At 43.9% G+C, this 22,440-nt stretch overlaps 1 protein-coding gene across 12 annotated transcripts in view; it reads left to right on the top strand.

Annotated features, from left to right (window-relative positions):
* Nucleotides 1-1,750, top strand: part of mrtfab (myocardin related transcription factor Ab) — a 40,375-nt gene extending 38,625 nt beyond the window's left edge. For 6 of the 12 annotated variants that reach the window (XM_076759415.1, XM_076759422.1, XM_076759413.1 and 3 more), the window contains one exon: nt 20-1,749. In XM_076759415.1, the coding sequence (XP_076615530.1) occupies nt 20-612 (593 nt within the window). In that variant the 3' untranslated portion in view covers nt 613-1,749. Of the gene's footprint in view, nt 1-19 lie in introns of all 12 variants that reach the window. The other 6 variants (XM_076759420.1, XM_076759419.1, XM_076759417.1 and 3 more) reach the window with 3 other exon arrangements.
* Nucleotides 1,751-22,440: the final 20,690 nt, after the last annotated feature.

Below are 22,440 nucleotides of genomic sequence, written 5' to 3'. Positions count from 1 at the left end.
TCATTCTGTCCTCCTTCAGAAATCCCTGGCTTCAAGGCCAACCCGGACCCTTCCCTCGCCCCTCTCCACTCTGACCCGCCCTCCCCATCTTCTCCGCCGTCCCCCCTCCACCTCTCCCCTCCCACCCCTACGGAGCCCCTCGTCTCCCCCCAGCCTGCTGTGGGAGAGTCCTGCACAGGCAGCGGACGCCTGGAAGACTTCCTGGAGAGCACCACGGGCGCCCCGCTGCTGGGCATGGAGCCCGACGGCGGCCTGACGCTGATCGACGACTTTCACAGCCAAATGCTGAGCACGCCCAGCATCCTGGACCACCCTCCCTCTCCCATGGACACATCCGACCTGGGCTTCTCCCCACATTCTACGGGGCTGGACTTTGGCGACCCCACCCTGGACAGCATGGACTGGCTGGATATCTCCATGGTGGGGAGCTCAAGCGGAGGGAACAGGGGCAGCGGGGCGGGGAGAGGTGGAGGAGGAGGAGGAGGAGGAGGGCCAGCTGGTGACGGGGGGACGAGCCTGGCCCCGCTGGCGCCGCACACTCCGCCGAGCGTCTTCTCGACCGATTTTCTGGACAGCACGGACCTGCAGCTGCACTGGGAGTCGTGTCTGTAGCCCCGCACACACATGGACATGCACTGGCTCACACTGTGTACAGGCTCCGTCTTTAATTCATGCACATACAGAAACCTTTTCTATGCTGTCTCTACCACTGCGGGGGTCACTGGCACATGCAAACACACACACACACACACACACACACACACACACATTTACAGTTTGCCCTGTCTTTCACTGGCTGTTACTGTATGCAGGGTGAGATGAAATAAGACAGAAACATAGAAATGAAATTCATAGAAAGGACTTGAACTTGGTGGAAGTGAAGTGGACTTTTTCAAATTGAGTTCTGTGGGGATCCGTACAGCAGACTGTTCGTTTCCTGTGTCCGGACCTGCGTTCTAACCAGGTGAAAGTGAACCAGCAGGAAACTAAATGTAGGTCACTGTAACACAACATTTCAACCCTTGGAAACGGTTTGACAGAGTAGAGCAGAGGAGGGACTGTCAGTGGCGTTTACTCGGGCTCCTCAAGATAGCAGAGTGTGTGTGTCAGTGCCTCCTAAACTTTGCACTTATGCTGAATCTGATTGGTTTAAAAAGGGGGGTGTTTAGGCCAACAGCCCGATCTTAGTGCTGTCTGGTGAGGCTGAGCGAAAGCCACCGCGTGTTAAGATGATCAGCTGAGCCGTTGGTGGTGTGAAAAGAAAGGCAGCTGCTGGTGACCTCATTGCCTCACCATGGCAACCTGAACCCCACCCGCACTAGTCAAAAAAACACAACCGTCACTGGTTGACAGTTGCTATTGGAATGAACCATATCAGTGGCAACAGTTTGAACTGAAGCCTCATTGGAGGTTGCGTATTATTGGTAACATTATGGTAGACCACTATGTATTGCTGTATATGGGGTGTATATTATCAATTGTCCATATAACTATTTTTCTTTGCTGGTTGCTTTAGAGTCGAGCTAGCCGGCTGGGGAACATAGGGTGAGGGCGGGGCTTCCAGAACATTTGGACCTTGTCATTTTTTAAAGAAAAAAAAGTTAAAAAAATAAACATACTATAAAAACTCAAAAGGATGTGTCTGTTTTTCTTTTACATAGTCACGACAGACCAGCGTATAACACACAAACTGCCCCACATGAAAGCAGAGACCAGTTCTCAGAGAGGAACATCTGGTCTTTATTCATGCTGATTAATTACTTTCTTTATTACTGTCTATGATTCAGTCATGAGTGATCCTGTTACTTCAGTAATCTTGGGGATGACATAGAAAGACCACAAGAGGGCGCCATTGTACAGAAATCCAACTTCAAGCGTAAGTTTGTGGGACAACCCAGAGCCTGATAAACGCATCTAAACACACACCTGCTGCTAGTGGGTGTAGGAAGTACACAGATCATTTAATAAGTAAGATTACCTACACCACAGTTAAAATTCTCAAAAAAGTTGTGCTTTGAAAATCAGTGAAAAAGTGCAAATATGTTCAGGAAATGCACTTACTTATTAAAAATATGCAGAAAAATGTTCCTGTGACTGTTTTACTATTATATATTCTCATCATTAGATTATTGCTTTGCATTAAGTAAGCTGCATTTTACTGTTGTAGCTGGTTAAGGTGGAGCAATTTATAAAGAAAATGAGACTAAAATCACAGTTTATCAAATCTGATTGTTCGGTCAAAATTTTAATTTTTAAAATTTTTAATTGTTTCAACTTGAACTAAATATTGTTGGATAGTTTAATCTATAACAAAGCATCATATTGTATGAGCTCTTCATCAGTTCGATCTGTAAAAAGAGCTGCATAACGTGGGGTGAAAAGATAATTCTCAAAGTACAAGTACCTCAAATGTGTGTAATTAAGTACTTGAGTAATGTACACAGACATACACTCTTATTGTCTCTGTATAAGAGCTTCACTGAAACTCTAGAAAGCTTTCCCTGAATTGTTCTCAGACTCCTGATGGAGAATACACTCCTCTTCATCATTTACACCTTTAAATGTAATGCACTCCATCACAGCACCACCAGAAAGCACAGTGATCACAGTTTGACCAACTCGCTCAACATTTGGTGTGCATTGCGGAATTTATTGAAAAACTTTGCAGAACAAAGGCACTAAAGTCAGGTCAGTTTACTCTCTGATGCTCGGCTTTCCTTTGTGTCCTCTCTGCTGACTGATTGTTCCCTGTTAATGGCTCAATTTACGCTCAGTAATGGATGTGATTGAGATGTGCAGCGACGCGTTGAACGGCAGACAAAACACACTTCAGGAAAACTACAGCCTCCAAAGAAATCACTTAGTGGAATGTGAACTACAGCTCCTCAAATGCAGAATCACGTGTCACTGGTGTTTTCCACTGGCAGCTGATATACTCGCAGAGTGTGAGGAATAACAGTCACGCACTTACAGTACACGGTGCCCTCACTATAACAGATACAAAATATGGTGTGAGAGACAGAATACAAAAAAAAGTGGCAGTGAGGTTGGAATCAAACCACAAGGGCGTCTTCTTTGTACCACCTCCTGTGCAGTCCTGCAGGGAGAAATCCCTCGATGATGAAGAGAAGCTCATTTCTACCCACAGACCAGAATTAAGGGGAGATACGTTCGCAATTAGAGCGCTCTTGTATTGAGCAGTGAGGGTGAAATGACCTCTTCATCAACTCGTCCTTTTCTTTGCGACACCGGACTGAATGGAGCTCTAATGCCCTGTTTGACTCGCTCACCGCCATCTTCCAGCCTTTCAAGTTTCACTCAGCCAGGCCCTCATCGTCTCTCAAAGACCCTGATGAGCCCTCAGTAGCTCTCTCTCACACACACACACACACACACACACACACACATGCACACACACATACTGAGTCCAGCACACACAGATATCCAACACACAGCACGCAAACATGCAATCAGCTCAGTACGTTCTTATAGATTCACTCCACACACACACACAGGTCACAGCAGCTCTCCGGCGCAGCATCAGTACCATCTCTCTCTCTCTCTCTCATGCATAGAGCAGATAAAAGTCCCGAGGCCATGCCACTAATTAACTACAGTGAGCTCCAAAGGGCCGCAGCGCCACGAGGTCTAAAGATCTCTTCTGTATTCCACATCACACTGACAGGAGGCCGCCACCCTACAGCCGACAGAGATGCATGATTTTTAATCACACGTGCTCAGAAAACCTTTAAACACCAAACTGTGAACGCATGCTCAAAAACACTGGAGCTCAAAGGGGTGCTGGGAAGAGTTCTTTTCAAAGACAGGTGGGACCAGAGCACATAGAAATAACCTCAGACTGCAAGAGCCCGATTTATGATTTTAGGTTTCAAAACAGAATGGAGTTTATTTAAATTAAGAAGTCAGGAGATGCAGCGGAGGCCAGGTTAAAATAGATTCCTTTACTATGTGTTAATTGTAAAATATTAATACACACCAGCAGCACTGTGAGAAACACACACACAGGATTTAGCATTTAGAGTAGTGCAGATATCGAATGCCTCCTTTAAAGGAATAATCAGACGTTTGGAGAATATTTAATGTCCTTCTGAGAGTGAGAGGATCGATACCATTCATGTGGTATGTGCTCGGCCCAGGAAGTGATTAGCTCATCTGAACAGGGAACAGGGAAACAGCTGGTCTGGCTCTCTCTCCAAGTTCAACAATGAACAGACTGAACAGACTCCAGCAACAGTCTATCATGTGTTAGAGTTTTGCCCAAAACTTGCTCCTTTGTGGTTTCCATTTTTTGATACCATTTCCAAGGCATATGGCTGTGTTAGTGTACCTTCCCCTACTATTGCTATTTTTGGTGTATTCTCAGTTCAGTGTGACTCCAGTCTCTCCTCTCACATAAGGTCACTGCCTTTCCTCTTTATTAGCTCGGCGCTCAGTCTTGTTAAATGAAAAGATGTAAACTCTGCATCCCCCAGCCAATGGATCAAAGATGTGATGCATGACATCAAGCTGAAAACATTAGATACATCCTGGATGGCTCCATTAAGACATTTTACAAAACCCAATAATAAAGTATGTGAACAGTGGGTTGGACCTATGAACTCACACCTGCTCAGGTGGTCTATCATGTCCTATCATGGCTTAAATGCTCTGTGATGAGACTTGTGAATGCCATTTGACCTGAAAATCACTGATTCGGTGCTTCGGTTGACAACCTGCTAGTTAATGTAACAACTACGTCTCTGGTGGTTGGGGACTCGTTAAGTCAGGGGTGGAGAACGTCTGGCCCCTGGGCTGAAGGTGAGACTGTTTGATCTGCCCTGCAAGACATTTCATAAATACAAAAAAATTCTCAAGACAGCAAATATTTTTTTTCTGCAATAAAAGAAAATAACATAAAATAGAGATGAACATTACTATCACAATGGTCACTGAATGCAATGCACCTCATGGTTACGTTGATGTTGCATCAAAGGATGACTGTTAAGAAAACACGTGGATGTAGAGAGTTGCGCTTTCCGGGAGAAATGGAGGTTTATTTGTAGGGGAAAAGGGAAAGGATGACAAAGGCAGATCTCAAGAGTCATTATGGCCACAAACATGCTAAACTGGATGAGCTAGGAGGACAAATACACCTGAATTAATGCTCTTCAGTGGAGTTTAGATGCACCTTTAATACAGGAAGAAAAGAAGAAAAAGAAAAGATTCACACACTCCCAGCGAGGGCTTTACATAGAAGAGACAGAATGTGTGCATAAGCAAGAGGCAAAGCACTAAAGTTTCAGAGCTGTATCAGGAACCAGTAGCTAGTAAGTGAAGAGATAAGTTTTTAGCTTTCTTCTGAAAATATTCCCTGATATCTAAGGGCTTTGTATACGAGGAGGAGGACCTTAAAATCAATCCTGAATGTTACAGGAAGCCACAGGATAGTAAGTGATTTGGCCTTCATGGTGGACATTACCAAGAACCTGACATGCACTGACCCTTGCATCTCTGTTTGGGGCGAACTCATACTGAGAGCAACTCTTTTCAGAACGGACCCCTGCAAAGACTCAGTGCTGCTCAAGACTGGCTGACCCATCATCATCATCATCATCATCATCATCATCATCATCATCATCACTACTATCTGACATCAGATCACTCACCAAAGAGAAGCAGTTCCAGCCATCACAGAGGTTAGTGTGATGTATGTGTTCAATAATTTAGCATGGCCCTCGAAGGATGTTATAAAAACAGAAATGGCTCTTGATACGAGCTGGAGTTGATTCAAAATGTATTGAACTGGTTTGGATGATGATTATGTGACACAGTTTGGAAGCCAAGTGTGATGTGGAAACTTTAAACCACCCAATGGACCTCACAGTGAAACAAGCGACATCAGAAATGAAACCTTTAAAATATTTTTAAATGCGGACGAAGTAGAAGATGACGTTTTCAGAATTCCATAAAGGGTAACTGAACACACATCGTTCAAAGCTAAGTATTGGTGTATGTCTCAAAACACGTCTGAGGGCTTCATTAAAGTCAAACATCATTGACTCTTCCATCCCACAGTGCAGCTCCACAGCATCTTGGTGTTGGACCTTTCCTGGAGGGTAAACAAACACAAACAACAAGCTCTGCTGTCGCTTTCAGAATAAAACACCTTTTTTCACCACATCATCTTACCGTGATACCGCCACATCAACAGGATCTGTTCTTTGTGTTATCAGCCGAGATCAGGTGATGCGAATTTTGTAGTCACCATGGTTACTTCAGTGCATTGTGTTACCCATTATTGAGCAAAAAGTTGCATAAAACCAATCCGAGCTGCTCGTTTTTCTAACTGTTTGTTCAGCCAAACCGCTCTGTGTTTCAGAGTTTCAAACGTTTCTCGCCGTGCCTCCGTCTCCTTTCCTGTGTGAAGTTGTGTGATGTGAGAGGAGCAGTCAGGTTTGGGTGGATCCTGCTGCGACTGAGGAGCCTTTGATAGCAGAGGATGTGAAGGCTGACATTTGCACGGGCAGGTGGGGGTGGCGGCGGTGGTGGCGGGGGGATCAGGGAGGGAAGTGGGAAGCGAAGAGGGCGGAGGGCGCAGAGAGAATAGCAGCAGTGTTTTGTTCTACACCTGTTTGTTTGAAAGACGAGAGTATGTGGGCAGAAAAGACAGACAGCGTGACGGTCGCAGAGGAGGGTGTGCAAACAGTGCAGGCAGAGCAGAGTGACTCTGAGCTCGCAAACGAAACACCACGTCCTCTTCTCCGCACTCTGGATATCGTTCAGAGTGATCGCAGGCTCCCGTTAACTGTATGGCACAGGTGATAATCTGTGGTGTGGCTGGACGGGAGGAGGAATGCCACAAAGCACTTAAATAAGCAGCATCCCCTCAGCTCTACAGAGCATTTTAGCGTCTTTCAGTTCATTGTTTACAGCCTGTGATGACATAGTGGAGTATTTAGCAACAAAACAGCCGAGGTGGAGACTAAAACTGAGCTAAAAGGAGAGAGAGCATTGTATTTGTGTTTGCCAAGTGGCCAGAAACACGACTCAAATGAATGCTAATGCTGTAAATATGCAACCATTTGTCATACTAACTTTACATGGTTACCTGCTGCTCGCACTGTGTTCAGGCGTTAAACTCGGGGGAACACCTACATTCATTCAATCAGCAGTCCAGCATAAACACACTGCTGCAGACTCTTTATAGGTACGTTGACAGCAGTGTGAATACCTTCAGCAGCAATGTGTGTTGTCAAGCAGACGATAAGCGCTCTCCGAAATCTCCCACATCCTGCTCATGTGATCCAAGATGTTCAGAGCACCAGGACTGTCTGTCTCTCGTGCTGTCTGAGTGACAGAGTGACAAAGAAATGTGTGGTGTGTTTGTGAGCTACATTTTTTAAAATCTAAATAGATATTTAATTCAACCTCAATTTAAAATAATTCTATTTTGTACTGTTCTGAAAACAAAATCATGACATGTCGACCTGGGTGGGATCATGGCTGACCAGCTATTATGTAATCGAGGTCCTTTACCGTAACCTTGGGACTAAACTGTGTGAGGGAGAGTTACGCAACCCGCCCATGCTGGCCTGGTTTAGAGGTTGTTGTTTTGAACTGGAACTGGCTTCCATCCATGTCTGTCCTGTTCCTGAGCTACGGTGTTGAATAATGGCCAGAAAAAAGTTTCTGCAGAACATTATGATGTCACAGTGAAGTTGACCTTTGACCTCTGGGATATAAAATCTCATCCCTTCATTATTTTATCCTGTGATACATTTGTGGGAAATCTTGTCATAATTCATGTATGAATTGTTGAGTTATGGCCAAAAGCATGTTTGTGAGGTCACAGTGACCTTTGACCTTTGAAGAAAACGCCTCAAGGCATTCCTGAGATATCACGCTCACAGGAATCGGATGAGCAGACAACCTGAAAACATAACGCCTCTGGCCACTGCTGCGGCCTGCACGGTGGCATGAAAACAAGCAATACTGTATTCAGGTGAGTCACGAGCTGCAGAAAAAAAGCATGTTTGACTATGAACAACGAAGCATGAATGTTGAGTTAAGTGCAATCGCCTGAAGCGTCGACTTCATTCTAGATCAATGGATCTTCACTGGCATACAAAAGGCAGCTTGGTATGTAGCTTGGACCCACTGGGGCTAACTAGAGCTGTGAGACAAGCATCTCACTTTGTCCAGAAAAGCACAGAAACTGTTCGCAGCTTTGCAGGAAAATGTTTAGCAAAAACTCTCTGACTGCCTCTCTATTGGTCGGTTCATTACGATCAAAAGGTTTGGTAGGCCATGATTTAATTCAACAGTACAGTGTGTGTGTCAGCGATCTGATACGGGATCAGCGCGTAAGACTGAATGGGCGTGATGAGAGCACAACATGAAAGTAAGTTCATCACAATGGAAGCATCAATTAATTGACCAGATCAGCCCAAACAGCCCAGAGCTCTAAGTTTAATTGGAGGGAGGCACTAGTTCACAGGCCCGATGAGAGCGACGGAACAGAGACGTGATCAGACTGATTGTACTGGGAATCAGTTACATTAATTAGAGCAGTGGTTTTACTGGGACTGTGGGTACAGTAACAGTAGGGAACATCTTCAAGGGATGTGGACGGGTTGGATTACTGCGAAAGTGTAGGCAAGACAGACAGTAAGACTGTCCACAAGGTCTCCTGTCAATGCTCAAATTTTCATTTGAACACAAACACACACACACAGTTAGTCCCCTTTGAAATCTGGAAGAACGTGCCTGTAGATGGTTAAACAGTTAAAAGCTCACTGTGTGTTTTTATTAGAGAGGTTTAGTAGTTATATTTTAAATCTGAGTCACATAATAAAACAATTCTAATCTTAATTCAAACATATCCTCCAACAAAAACCAGCTGAATCAGGTGCTTCTCAGCTCAAGGACAGCGAGCCTCCAGAGGACCAAAGGAGACTGGAGTACGCTGATTAATTCACAGCCTTTAACTGAGTAAACAGGCGAATGTTTCCATGCTGCTGTGTCTTCATCAGAGTCCAAACGCTGACTCTGATGAAGACAGGAGTGTTGGATCGTTCTCATCTGCGTGCTGCACTTCATTTTGTCCTCTGGAATTCTAATCTTGGAACCGTTTTACCATAAATGCATCACGACTTCCTGAGCGCTGGTGCGGTGAATAAAGCATGGCGCACTGGAGGATGGTAAGAGTGTTAAAACAGTTTACAGACCAACTCCCTGGTTCAGCTTTCTGGGCGTAGTTTTCCTGTAATGAGGTAATTTGATGAGTCCAACACTGTAACCAGGAGAAATGATGGTTACGGTGTTCCCAGTTTGATTCTGGCCCAGGGCCTGTGATGCATATCACACCTCTCTTTCTCCCCTTGTTTCCTGTCCACCTCTGCACCACCAAAAATACCAGAAATAAAAAAAAATAATCTGAGAAAATGATGGGCAAAAGTATGAAAATGAGACCCAATTATTTTTGTGGAATTCATTTCAATTTTCCAAGTGAAAATTCTGCCAGACATCCTCATAGTCGATGTTTCAGATGAAGTTCCCCACACCATCTGTTAAAAATGGCCGCTGTGTGAGAAAAGATCAGACGCAGCGGTGACGGGCTGGTGGAGTGTGTGTAAAAGTGACTGTTTCAGGATTAGCGGAGGGAATGATGGCTCTTTTAAAAGGTCTGGGCGAAACTGGATTGGTGGCCTGGGAGTAATGCTGGGTAATGGGTATCATTACAGTGCAGCCAATATAATGACATTCAACCCCAGCGTCCCCGAGAGACCGTGGCTGATTAACTGAGAAATTGAAAAAAGCGGAGAGGAGTGAGCGGTGTAAACACGGCGAGGAGAATGTGATACAGATGTAGATATAAATAAAAACAAGTTGCAGCAGCGAGCGCGGGGGGGGGGGTTGGTTGGGGGGAGGAGAGCGGAGCCAGAAGAAAAGGGAGAGCCGGTGGAGAGCCCCGAGAGGAGGAGAGAGGAGCTGCAGCGTTGTGGTGTGTTGTTCAGTGTGATTAACTCCAGAGAAAGACGCTTGCTGGAGGACTTACCGAAATAGCAGCTCCCTATTAAAATCAACTACTGCGACTGCCACTCACCTGGCTGCTGCTTAGCATTGCAAATGTACACGACAAGACGGTACATTACAGCGTCTATAGGAGGCCTGATGCACAGTCAGGAGGAGTTTGTCCTTGCAGCAGCGAGGTGGGGAATGCAAAGATGAACATGTGCCACCTCTGATTCACAGGTGTTGTCTTCAACGAGATTCGTCTTGAGACTTTAGCATCAGACCTGAGTAAAAGGGACCAAATGTGTGCAGCCTCTGTTGGTCTCTAAGCTGCATTTTGCACCGTGAGTGAGATGTTGGGGTTACTTTACGGCACACAGCAGCACAGAACAGTTATTCCAGAGTAGGTTTGTGAGGACGGAGGCATGAGGTGAATGAAAAAAGTCAGCAAATAGAGAGAAAAACCCGTGTTGTCAATGATCAGTGTGTCAGGAAACAACACATACTGTGGAAATGTGGGCTGGAGATGTGAAAAAACATCTGTTCATACCGGCTGTGAAGAAAACTCCTCATAGCGTGATTCCAGTGTTGGAGATGAGGGACGAGTCTGTGCTCAGTGGAGAAACTAATTAAGTCCAGCTGAAGATAACATGAAGCTTCAACAGTCTGAGTGAAAACACATCAAGTATCTTATGAAGTTTCTGTCTTTATAGTGCAAAGCTCCCTCTTGCTGTCTCCACTGACTGTGTTTTCCGTAGTGGAGGGACGTTAACACAAGCAAGGGATTCGCATGTGAAATTTAATAAGATGATTTCACTTGAGGCAGATGGGGCTGAAGTTAGAAGGAAGTGAGGTTATCACACCTCTGAGTCCCGCTTCTGTTTGAGGCCACGTTAGCTGGGACAACATGTAGCATGACGCACCCTAATCTACACCCAAAAAGTACAGTCTCACTGGTTCTGCAGCATCAGTTTGGATCCTTTCTTGTTGTAGAGAAAGTGTTGCAGAGGTGCAATGCCAAATCAGTGGAGCGCTCTTTTAAGCAACCAGCCTTCCAGACCTGATTCCCACAAGTTGGAGTTCTCCTGCAGTGGATTTCTCAGTCATGAATATGCATAAAAAAAAAATAAAAAAAAAAAAATTGTGGTGAAGGTATCACTGTGACAGCAGATCGGTGAGAAGAAGGGAAATATCACCACATGTAGTGAAACACCCGCATGTTCAGAATGATTCCATCCAAAGTCTGACTATAACTGGAACAAACTATATTTATATGGTGGTGTTTTTATTTATTTATTTCACAGGATTTGCTCCTTTGCATTTTCACTGATATCAAAGCTTTGCACTGAGATTTAACTGAAGACTGTCCAATCCTGGACATCTTTGAAAGATGTCATGTGGTTTATCATGAGGCCACCTCCTTATGTTCCCTTTAAATTCAAAAGATTTTCATACTTTAAGTAACAGTGTCACATATAAATTCTCGATGTGCTTCATCTTTATGTGGCTGCACCATCTAATCAAACAGGAAACTTCCACCTCTGACAGACTGACGCATACTGCCGCGTCTCTGCTGTCTTACTACAAAACAATGTTTTTCTGCTCGGCCAAAAACAAGCTCTGTGACCGGCTGATGCAATGGGCAGCGCTGACACCTTGACCTTTTACAGCGGCAGGTTAGGGAAGTCTCTGGCTGAGTGAAATCAATGGCTTGACTTCATCAATAGATTTTACGTCTCTTGTGGTAAGGTTGAGCTGTGCAACTGTTTTCCCCTCTGACATTCAAAATTAAACTTTTGTTGATCCATGTGGGGAAACTCAGAAACTCAGGCAGCTTCTAATTCAGGAAAATAATATAATCTACAGGAAGCATCATGGAAAAAAAATTACAAAGGCTATTGGAGGTAATGCAAAACACCGGATTTGGTGATTCTGAGCTTTGGCAAAAGAATCGTGGTTCTTACATAAGCTGAGAAAACGTAAGAAAAACTAATCTGTTCATTCACCGCTCTGCCCATCCATCAATCAATGATCAATGACGCCGGGTCATCCTGCACCCGCGTGCACAGCTGTATTTGTCTTTGTTGATCCATCCATTATCTGTCCATCCATCTGTTTATGTTTGTCAATCCGGCCATCCATCCATATATCTATCTGCCCCTCAGTCATCTAGCTGTCCCAGTCTCACACACACAAACACAGCAGAGACCACCGGGTCAATAACATCAAAGAGTATATGTACTGTATATGGTGTGTGTATGTGTGTATGTGTGTGTGTGTTTGCTAGCAATGTAGCTTTCCTACCAGACTGTAAAGCAACTCTCATCCAGCTGACACCCAACTTTCACAACAGCTCCATCCACCTCCAGTGTAACCAGTTTACCTCTTAATGCTTCTAAATTATGCAAGATTAAAAATTCTGAATCAGCAGCATAAATTAACCAACGCTCGAAACTGATAGACGTGGGTTCGTTTTATGTGACCGTGAGGTAACAGTGGCGGCCATATGCTGGAAATACTGTATATCTAACACTGTATGGGATGCATAATGCCAACCTTTTCATAGTTCTTGGAGTGACAAGATCATATCAAGATGACGCAGAAGCACGGCCGGTGCTCATTAACATTATGGTCGTCATGTTCACTTCAGGACCTCGTTAGGCTTCACTGTGTGACTCCTGCAGGAAATCAGCCAGCCTGTGTTCAACTACTGGGCAGGCAGCCTGCACTTGGTGAGCACTCTGATTTCCTGGGTCATCTACAGTATGCTGAATCTTTCCAGGGAGAATGCATGCATTAATATATTATTTCGAGACGACTTGATCACCTCCTAGGTTTTTTTTTTTTTTTTTTTTTTTTTTTGCTACACTAGCAGCATGGCTGTAGGGATGGTTGGTTGGTCGGTCCGCCACTTTGGTCCAGACTGAAATGTCTCAACAACTACTGGATGGACATTCATTTCTTTGAGACACTGATGGTTTCCAGACATGCATCCGAATGACTTGATCCTGTGACGTTTCCTCCTCTTTTCCTAACTACCGTGAAGTTGAGGTTTGTGTTTTTGAGTGAAATATCTTGACATCATTGGAGGGATTGTCAAGACATTCTTGACTGTGCCAGGATGAAGTGCAATGGTTTTAATGGTCTCTTGACTTTTCATCCAGCACTATCGCCAGTTTCAGCTCGTCCATCACTTTGTGGAACACGTGATTGCATGAAGGACGTTACTATGGCGGCTCAGGAACACTTTGCGAAACTGTTGGCTGTGAACGCAGCTCATTAGCAAATGATTGCATTCTGTGTTTATTTTCATTTTACACAGTGTCCCACCTCAAAACGCACTGTGCCCAGTCAAAGTCAATGATATATGGGCTGTTGTTATGCACATCCATGGCACTTATTTAAATTTATGGTGATATCAGGACTTGATATGAAGATTTATGGTAAAATAGTACTATTAAGTCTAGCACTGGTGATTGTGATTGTGGCCTTGTAGGACACATTTATATTCAGTTCTGGGTCAAACTGCAAGCAGGCACCTGCCATGATTAATTTCTACCTGCATCTGGTGGCTCTTATTTCCTAATATTGGTTAAGATAAAGTTATTAACCTAAGTTAGATGAATATTTTGGTCATGTATTAAAATGACTCAAAATGCAGCTTTAAAGGTTCATTCATACAGGTAAATTGCTACTCAGGTATTTGTGCTTTTGCCCAAAACCAGCACATGGGTGTGAAAGCTGTGAGGGAGGAGACCGGAGCAGGGCGGGAGGCGGTAAGACTGCAGGGAAATGAGATTCATTACAATTCTCTCTAGAAAAGATGCCAATAATGGACGAGGAAGCGTCAGGGCTGATTTGTATCTGCTGAGGAGAGTCGGGGCCGGGAAGAGGCCCTTCAAATTGCTAATCAAAGCCGGCCGAGAAGACTGACAGCTATTCTCACTGGGTGTCTGCACAGAGCTCATTCACTCCTATAAGCCACTGTGTGCGGAGTTGTAATAGGCCCAAATGAAGCTGGATATTTGCATCTCTTTTGATTTGGTAAAGGTCACTGCTGACAGGGAATCCCAGAGGGGACTGTGTGGAAAGACATACACACATGCACACACACAGTACCCTGATGGGAGACAATGCTGTTACTTTACTTTCCCTGTTTTGTGTCTAAATCATCCAAACTGACATACTGAATTTCTTTCCTTTTCGTTTGCACTCTTTGTATTTTCAGTTTCCAGCGAGCACACAATAATAGTGTTTGTGTGTGTCAGGGGATGTTGTGGGTGGCAGTCCTGTGCTCTGATTCAGGCCCTCAGGGCTCTTCTGCCCTCTTTGTCTTTGCTTTTCTAATTGGCTGACTGAGTGCAGCCAAACAGTCAGAGGAACATTACTAATCATTCACCTAATCGGCTCTAATAACTCTGTTAGCTGTCCCTTTCTGTCAGCGTGTCCCGTTCCACAACTTTTTCTGTCTGTTCCGTCTTTCGGGGAACATATGGGACACATAGGGGGCCATGTTGGACAGCCAGACTTCTATCTCATCGAGCTTTGGCATTTCTGGAGACAAATGTGTTGATTTTAATTATAGATAAATGAAGACTTGCGGAAATCATGAGCTGCCACTGAACAGTTCAGTGTTCCTTGTATTTTTTATATGGTGAGAATGTTCAGTGGGACTGGTCATCAACAAAGTCCAGCACTGTGTTTCAAACATTCACATAGTCCAACTATGCTTTTTAAAAATGAAGACATGAGCTCATCCCAGTCTTTGTAAACAGGATGCAGTTTACTTGCACCAACCTTTACCTCAATACCAGGGTAAATGCAATCACTGTCACAATCGTTTTATGGATTATGCACAGAGCCATTCAGCTCATTCTGCCTGGTATTAACAAACAAGTGACAGACATACAAGCCAGTCAGTGATCGATGCAGAGCTGGGTAACCCTCAACTTAAAGGTCATGCTGGAGCAATTTAAATCTGTCTGATAACAGCATGATACAACTAAAGGCATGATATGTTATGCTGATAATGAAGCTAAATAATGGACTGCTGAATTACTGCTGTACTTTGGCTCCGTCCTGCGTATTCAAAGATTGTAAAAATGCAATAACGTGAAAGACGCTCTGTGGAGTCAGTGTTTGTCTTTTCTAGGCTACTATAGAAACACGGCGGTGCAACATTACAGACTCTGTGGAAGAGGAACCGCTCCCTCTGTAGATACAAGAGCTCAAGGTAAAAAAAAAACAAAAACAACAACCTTATTTTCATGTGATTACACACTAATGAAAACATCCTTATGAATATTAAATTCCATTTCTACCAATAGATCTCCATAAATCCTACAGACCAGACCTTTAACTAAGTAATTGATCAGTTTCATAGAAAAAAAAACTGATGGCAGATCTACATACAGACGACAAATTCTCAATTGGTACAAATGTGATGCTTCTCTTTCTGGCACTCATTTAAAGTCGTGTGATTTTACATTAAACCCTGCAAGGTAGGAGTCATATTATGTTAATACAAAGAAGCTCTAAAAGTATGATACATGCACAATAAATACAAGAACTGAGATGAACAATGACCACCTTTTGGTGCACAGTAACCATGAAGCATGTCACCTAAAGTTCCCTTATTAAAGCAGCAGCCGACGTGTGACCTTACATGTCCTGTGCTGTGTTAATGCATGAGCAAGCAGACAGCAACAGAGGGAGAGATTTAAATTATTCTCCAGGCAAACAAAATGGAGTCGGAGCAAACATTTCCCAACGTCACTTCTCATATCAACAAATCAAAGCCCACCACCCCAAGGACAGCTGTGAAGTCAGCAACATTTGCTCTGGTCAAAACATGCGGAGCGCTAAATGTCTGTGACTCTAAACATTGTGTCAGTCTGTCAGATTCTCTGCAGTGTTGTTGTGTGGATGTGGCGTCAAACGGGTTCAGTCCTGCAGCATCGGAAACATCAGACTCACTCATTAGCTTTGTGCTGTGAACTCACAACGTGGGCTGACAGGGTGAACACACACACACACACACACGCACCCAGCGCACATGTACATACACACACAGGCTGTATGAGATAAGAGAAAAGGACTGACAGCTGACGCCTCAGAATCAGGCATTTACTGTACGTCAATGGAAGAGAGATAAGACAATAAACCTCTCACTCACTTGACACACAAACATCACTGTGATGCAGCATCACCACAACAGTGCAAGTCATTTCATTTCTTACAAAGCTTTCTGTGTGTGTGTGTGTGTGTGTGTGTGTGTGTGTGTGTGTGTGCGTGTGTGCACTGTTGCGCAAACATCATGTGAAGACGTCAAGACACACACACACGCACACACTGAACCTCCAATCCAGTGCCACACAAGGTAATTTGTAATTACCTTTCCAGATCCCTTGAGTATTAACTCTTTATATTAGAACGTGGTCCAATGAGAAATGAGGGCGCACACACACACACACACACACACACACACACACACACACACACACACACACACACACACACACAGGCTGCACCCTAAGAAAAACAGACTCCAGTGTGCGTGACCATATAAATGCAGATAAAGCACTGCCTGAATTAACATATGTAATTGGTATTCATTAAGAGGCGCTTGCATGAGTCTGTCAGAATAGTAACACTGGAGTTGTAGTTTTACTGAGGAGTGAAACGAGCCAGCTGACTTCTTTCTCATTGCACATTCACAAAATGTTAGAATAGACTTAAATCCCACATGCACAGATCATTAAAAGGTGAACCGCAAGACAGTGATTCACAGTAAGACCATCAGTAGACTGACAGCTTAGGTGTTTTCACATTGTTGGAGCTCCAGGTGACCACGGACGGTAAAAGCAGTGAATGACTCTAAACTTAGCATCATTCATCAGCGTTTAGTTCTCTGAGCAAGTGCCAGCCACAGAGGCTGTGTATCATCTCCATTTGTTTACGCTCATTTTCATTCATTCAATCCCATTCATCGATGGACTGTAAAAACATGCGAACGTATCTCCCAGGACAGTCACACAAGCCCTTAGTATAGTTGCTGGATACATTAGTTCACGCACACGGGCATGCATACAGAGCCACAGTAATGATGTGGTTGCATGACATTACTCTCTGCCAGCAGGGATCGATGGGCTGATGTTTGTGATCCATCAGCTTCCTGTTTGAAGTGTGCAGTCAGTGTGTTTGTCCCGGAGGAGCTGACCTTATAATCGCCTGACCCAAAGCCCTGCACCCAGTCGCACCAGCTGAGAGATACTTCTGTCAGGAGACACATTAGCGCACATTAATGCAACTCTGTGAGTGTGTCTGTGTGGCTGTATGCTGTACGTTACATGTTATTAATACTGTTGTTTCTACAACTGTTAGGCATTAATTTCATCTTGTTTTTGCAAAATCTGACTTTTCAGTATCAAGCTGCTAAATATTTCCGACACAATCCAAGAAACACGATGACATTAATTAGATATTTATATGATTGCCTGCAGAGAGATTGAATAAAACAGAGAAAAATAAAGAGACATCTTAATAATGGCTTTTTTCACTGTTCTATTGAATCTATGCCAAAATATCTGTCTTAAAATATTTCTAAGTCTATTTCAATCTACAATTTTAAGAGTTTTAATTTAAAAAAATCAACAACATGAAACTGCTCATTAGGACAAGACTTAAATTTGTCATCTAAACCCTTGATTTTTAAAATCCTTTCTTTCTACCATCTACCAAAAATGACTCACTGTGTTGTGGGCCCACTGCAGAGTTTTCCAGTGCATTTTATTTCACTGCTGGGGAGCCACAGGGCAGCAATAGGACAGCACACATGCTAAAAATAGGACTTTTATGATAACTGCCTCTGTACCAGTGCATTAAATAGAATTTACTGGCCCAAGTAGATCAATTTAAGGTGCACGAAGCTGGCTAACTCTCCAGATGACCTTTGATCTTCATGCTGCGTTCACGCACACACAGAGACTCGGCTGTGTTAGTCACCTGTAAATGTCGGGATGCGCAATCATCACTCATGCAATGAAAAAGAAATGCCAGGTACAACGACTGCCCTGAGACGGTCACACACACACAGTACAAAACAACAGAAGCACTCTGAGCTGTAACACAATAATGACTGATGTGAGGCACTGCTGGCCTCCTGGTACCCAACGCCTTTCTCTCTGTATTAACAGCATATTAATAAAGAGGTTATTTATTATTCATTATGATTGTTGTAACGATTATCAAGCTGACTGAGGTGCAATCCATGTTCTGACAGATCTTATTGCTAGCTAGCTATAAAACAAGACTAACAGTGAGGTTATACAGCCATGCTAAGGGCTTTGTGGAGGCTGTGCTGTAAATGCTAATGTGAGAATGCTAACATGCTCACAATGATGACGTTAACATGCTGATGTAAGCATTTGCTAATTAAAACACAAAGCATGGCTGACGATAATGGGGGTTAGCATACGTTGGAGAGGTTATTTGGTTCTAAACTTAAGTACTGGATGCAAATCTTGACATCATGAAAATATCAGGGATCATCAAAATGATTACAGTTTAACCTGAGGAGGACATGAATGCCTGTATCAAGTGTCATTGTTTGGCAAAATGGGATTTTCCAAAAACACATGGCTTGACGTAAGCCTGCAGCGTAAGTTTATCTACTGATCGGAAAAGTTTAAAGGTCATTCCGTCATCCCACCTCCTCCCTTTTATTTCCCAGGATCCCCAGAGAACAGCAGCATCAAAGCCTCGCCTGGATCAACTCATTAAGGGGCTTCCCTCTGATCCTCTGATCACAGGCCTGCACGGCTCTTCAGCTCCGAGTGGAGGACTCACTCCCTCGCGCACGTACACGTCATCCACGCGTTCAAAAGCACCGCTGTAGAGTCGTTAACTTCTGGCAAAAGTGAGACACGTTCGTATCCGCTCTGCTCTCTTATCTGAATTAATAAGACAAATCTAAATGACTGTCATTACCTGCGTCTTCTCCTGGGAATGTTCTGAAATGGTTTTATCAGATCTGGAGATTACCTGTTTTTTAAGACAGATCCTCTCACATTGGGATGTATGCGTATCATCGGTCTGCATGTAGATTATAAAAGTTGCATTCTTGATCTTGGATACAGACGTTAGATGTAAAAACCTTAACTCTTAGTTCATTTTCCAGCTTCTTGGAGTTTTGTATCTCTATAAAATACTGGACCAGTTTCTCTTGACCTGTCTTTAGACTTAAGTAGGTGATTGACTACAACTCCCAGAATGCCTTTGGTAACTGATATTATTTAAGACTGACAGGAAAATACCAATAAGAGAGGTAGGTGATAGTGCTAATATAATAAGAGCAAGAGAAGGAGTTTTTCTATTAGCATAAAAACACTCATACATTAACATGCTGCGAGGCTGCATTGTCTCTTCTGCATCAGTTTTCTCTGTTTGATTGGCGCAAAGAAAGAAGCTCTTTGTCTTCAGAGACTGACAGCAGCATTTACTGCTGATGTTTTAGATCACTTACTGCCATCAAAACTCAGTCGTATCTGCTGGAAATGTTGTGACGGTACCGTCCGCGTTCGTCCACGACTGAGAAAAGCTGAACAAAAAGGACCACGAGCGTCAAAGTATCAGCGTCTTATATGAACATGTGTTTTAGAATTAAGATTTTCCCATTAACGTGTATCAGTGGAAGCACACAAAGCCAAAATATGAATATTCATAATCACAAATGAAATATTCAACACGTTCGGGATATTCAAGTGTCTCCTAATGAAGGGGGCAACATTGCTCTGGTAAATCACAGACCTGCAGGCACTTTGTGAATCTAGTTCAAGATGAGCATTAATTCAACAGGATTATTTAGAATTCATGCGGTGACAACAGCCCCTCTGCATTTAAACTGTACCCACACACACACACACACACACACACACACACACACACACATCCTCCACATTTTCCTGTTTCGATTAAATGCTACACAAAAACACACCACGCTTTCTCATTTAGACACATTGACCTCTATTTTCCCAAAGATGCCAAGATGGTAAAAAGAAGAATGTAACAGCAACATTTTCATTGGAAAGCAACTTATCGTTTTTGCATCCTCCGTTTAGAACATTTCCGGAGCTATTGTACACGACCACCAGACAAGACGGTGTTGTGAGCAAAACATACAGCAAATGAAAAGACGGTAAAGCGTCTGCAGACTCGTCTTTTCTGCACACACTCAATTTATTTTCGAAGCTTTTTCGGTCACGCAGGCCTTCATCAGAGTGGGAGGTGGGCCACACACACACACACACACACACACACACACACACACATGCAGAGCAAGTGTGTCTGGTAGAGGCAGACAGTGTCATCAATTATCTATCAGCACACCTGATGTGATAAAGAAAAAATAAAAAAAACAGCACGCACACACTTCTTGGGGTGCAACACTCAAGAATACCAGAGCATGAGATGAAAATATGCAAACCTCCAAATGTTTCTCTGACAGGTATCCAGAGAGACAGAAGCCCCCAAAAACTTCATGGCGGTCCGTCCAGCAGCTGTAAAGGCATGGACCAAAGAGGTGACTGACCTTCACTGCTATGCCACTGTAGCATGGCTAAATGCTAATAAAGAAACAGAGCTGGCACGAGGTGGAGAAGAGTGTACTGAAAAGACTTTGGGTGTCAGACTGAGATAAATAATATTATTTACTGTAGACAGAGAAGGCCACTGCTCGAACGTTGGTGAGATACAGTATATCTCATCAGTGGAAGCAAAGGTAACACCAAGCACGTAAACTATGACACCAGCCTCCTGCAGTGAACACTAAGCGGTTCTCTGATTGATGCATAAGTTATACTGTATGTACACTCTGAATTAGAATCTCATCAGAATCTCATCAGCATAAAAACTTGTAAATAAGGTCTTTGATCCCATTTGCTCTTGCCTTCCTCACCCCCCCCCCCCCACACCTCTCCCTTCATTCCTCCATCCTGAACCTGTCGCCTCTCGTGCTCCCCGCATCCTCATCCCCAAACTCTCGCCTCACTCTCTCTCTCTCCTCCTACTTCTTCCTCTAAACTCATCTCCCTCTCTCTCTTTGTGTGTGTCTCTCCTCTCTCATCTTTGGTCCTCAGCCAATCATTTCTCCTCCACTGCTCCACCTCTCCCTCCCCCACTTCCTTCCTTTCTTTCCTCCTTTCTTTCTTTTCTTGTCGGCCTCCTCCCCACTGCCCTACATTTACTCCCTTCTTTTCATTCTCTCTATTACACTTACCCTTGCCCTGTCTCTCTCTTTCTCGCTCTCTCTCTCTCTCTCTCGCTGATATACAGCACGCAATAGAGTGAAAATCAGAGGAAAGTGGAGGAAGCGTGGAGTTTGCTCCAGAATGACAAGACATAAAGGAGGGGATTTTGGGAGAGGCGATTAGCGGAAAGCAAAACAAAAAGCCCCTTGTCAATCTGGCTTATAATTCCATTAAAATTGTACATGTGGTAGTTTTCTTTGAGAAAAGCTCTTATAACTGGCCTCAGCAGTGGCATCTGTGTGTGTGTGTGTGTGTGTGTGTGTGTGTGTATGTGTGTGCACGTGCATGCACTATTGCGTGCATTATTGTGTGCCGATGTATGTTTGTGACAGAAAGGAAAAAACAGTTCAGTCGCAAATGAGCAGGTGTTTATCTGCACTTTGTAGATTTTTTTCATGTGCATGTGTGCTGATTTTTGTCTGCATGGGGTTGGTGTGTGTGTGTGTGTGTGTGTGTGTGTGTGTGTGTGTGTGTGTGTGTGTGTGTGTGCAGTCTTCAGGAGTGCGTCTCAGCTCCTGGTTTTGGCATCTCCTGTGCAGGTTGGGATTTAAACAAAAGAAGAGGCGAAGCTGGAGTTGGACCCTGCTGACTCCTGAATCCTTCTGATGCAAACAGATGCTCACAACATACACACATACACACACACACGCACACACACACACACACACATGCACACACATATATGCACACACTTGTAAATGCACACATTAAGCACAGAAATGTGCAAACAAGTGTGTTATCTCTGCTCAGGGCGTGACAGGAGGGCAGGAAAGACATTTTAAGAGACGGGAAAAGAAATGATGGCAAAGTGGGAGATGAGTGATTGGGAGGAGAATGGGTGGGAGGGTGGTGTGTGATGATGCTTGTGTGTGTGTGTGTGTGTGTGTGTGCGTGTGTGTGTGTGTGCGTGTGTGTGTGTGTGTGTGTGTGTGTGTGGTGAGAGGGGATGCAGGAAAAGCAGGAGGCAGACGGGAACGAGGAGAGCAAGTAGATGATGAGCAGGAGTGACCGCAGCAGATGTTGACTGTCCTCCGTCTGCCACGCAAACACATTCAACATACAGTAACACAAACACACACACATACACACACACATACACACACACACACAGAGAGAGAGA

The sequence above is a fragment of the Chaetodon auriga genome, chromosome 20 (genome assembly GCF_051107435.1).
Source record: "Chaetodon auriga isolate fChaAug3 chromosome 20, fChaAug3.hap1, whole genome shotgun sequence".
In the NCBI taxonomy this organism is placed as follows: Eukaryota; Metazoa; Chordata; class Actinopteri; order Chaetodontiformes; family Chaetodontidae; genus Chaetodon; species Chaetodon auriga.
Note: the sequence above shows the minus strand (reverse complement) of the source record. Positions and strands in the feature narration are given on the sequence as shown.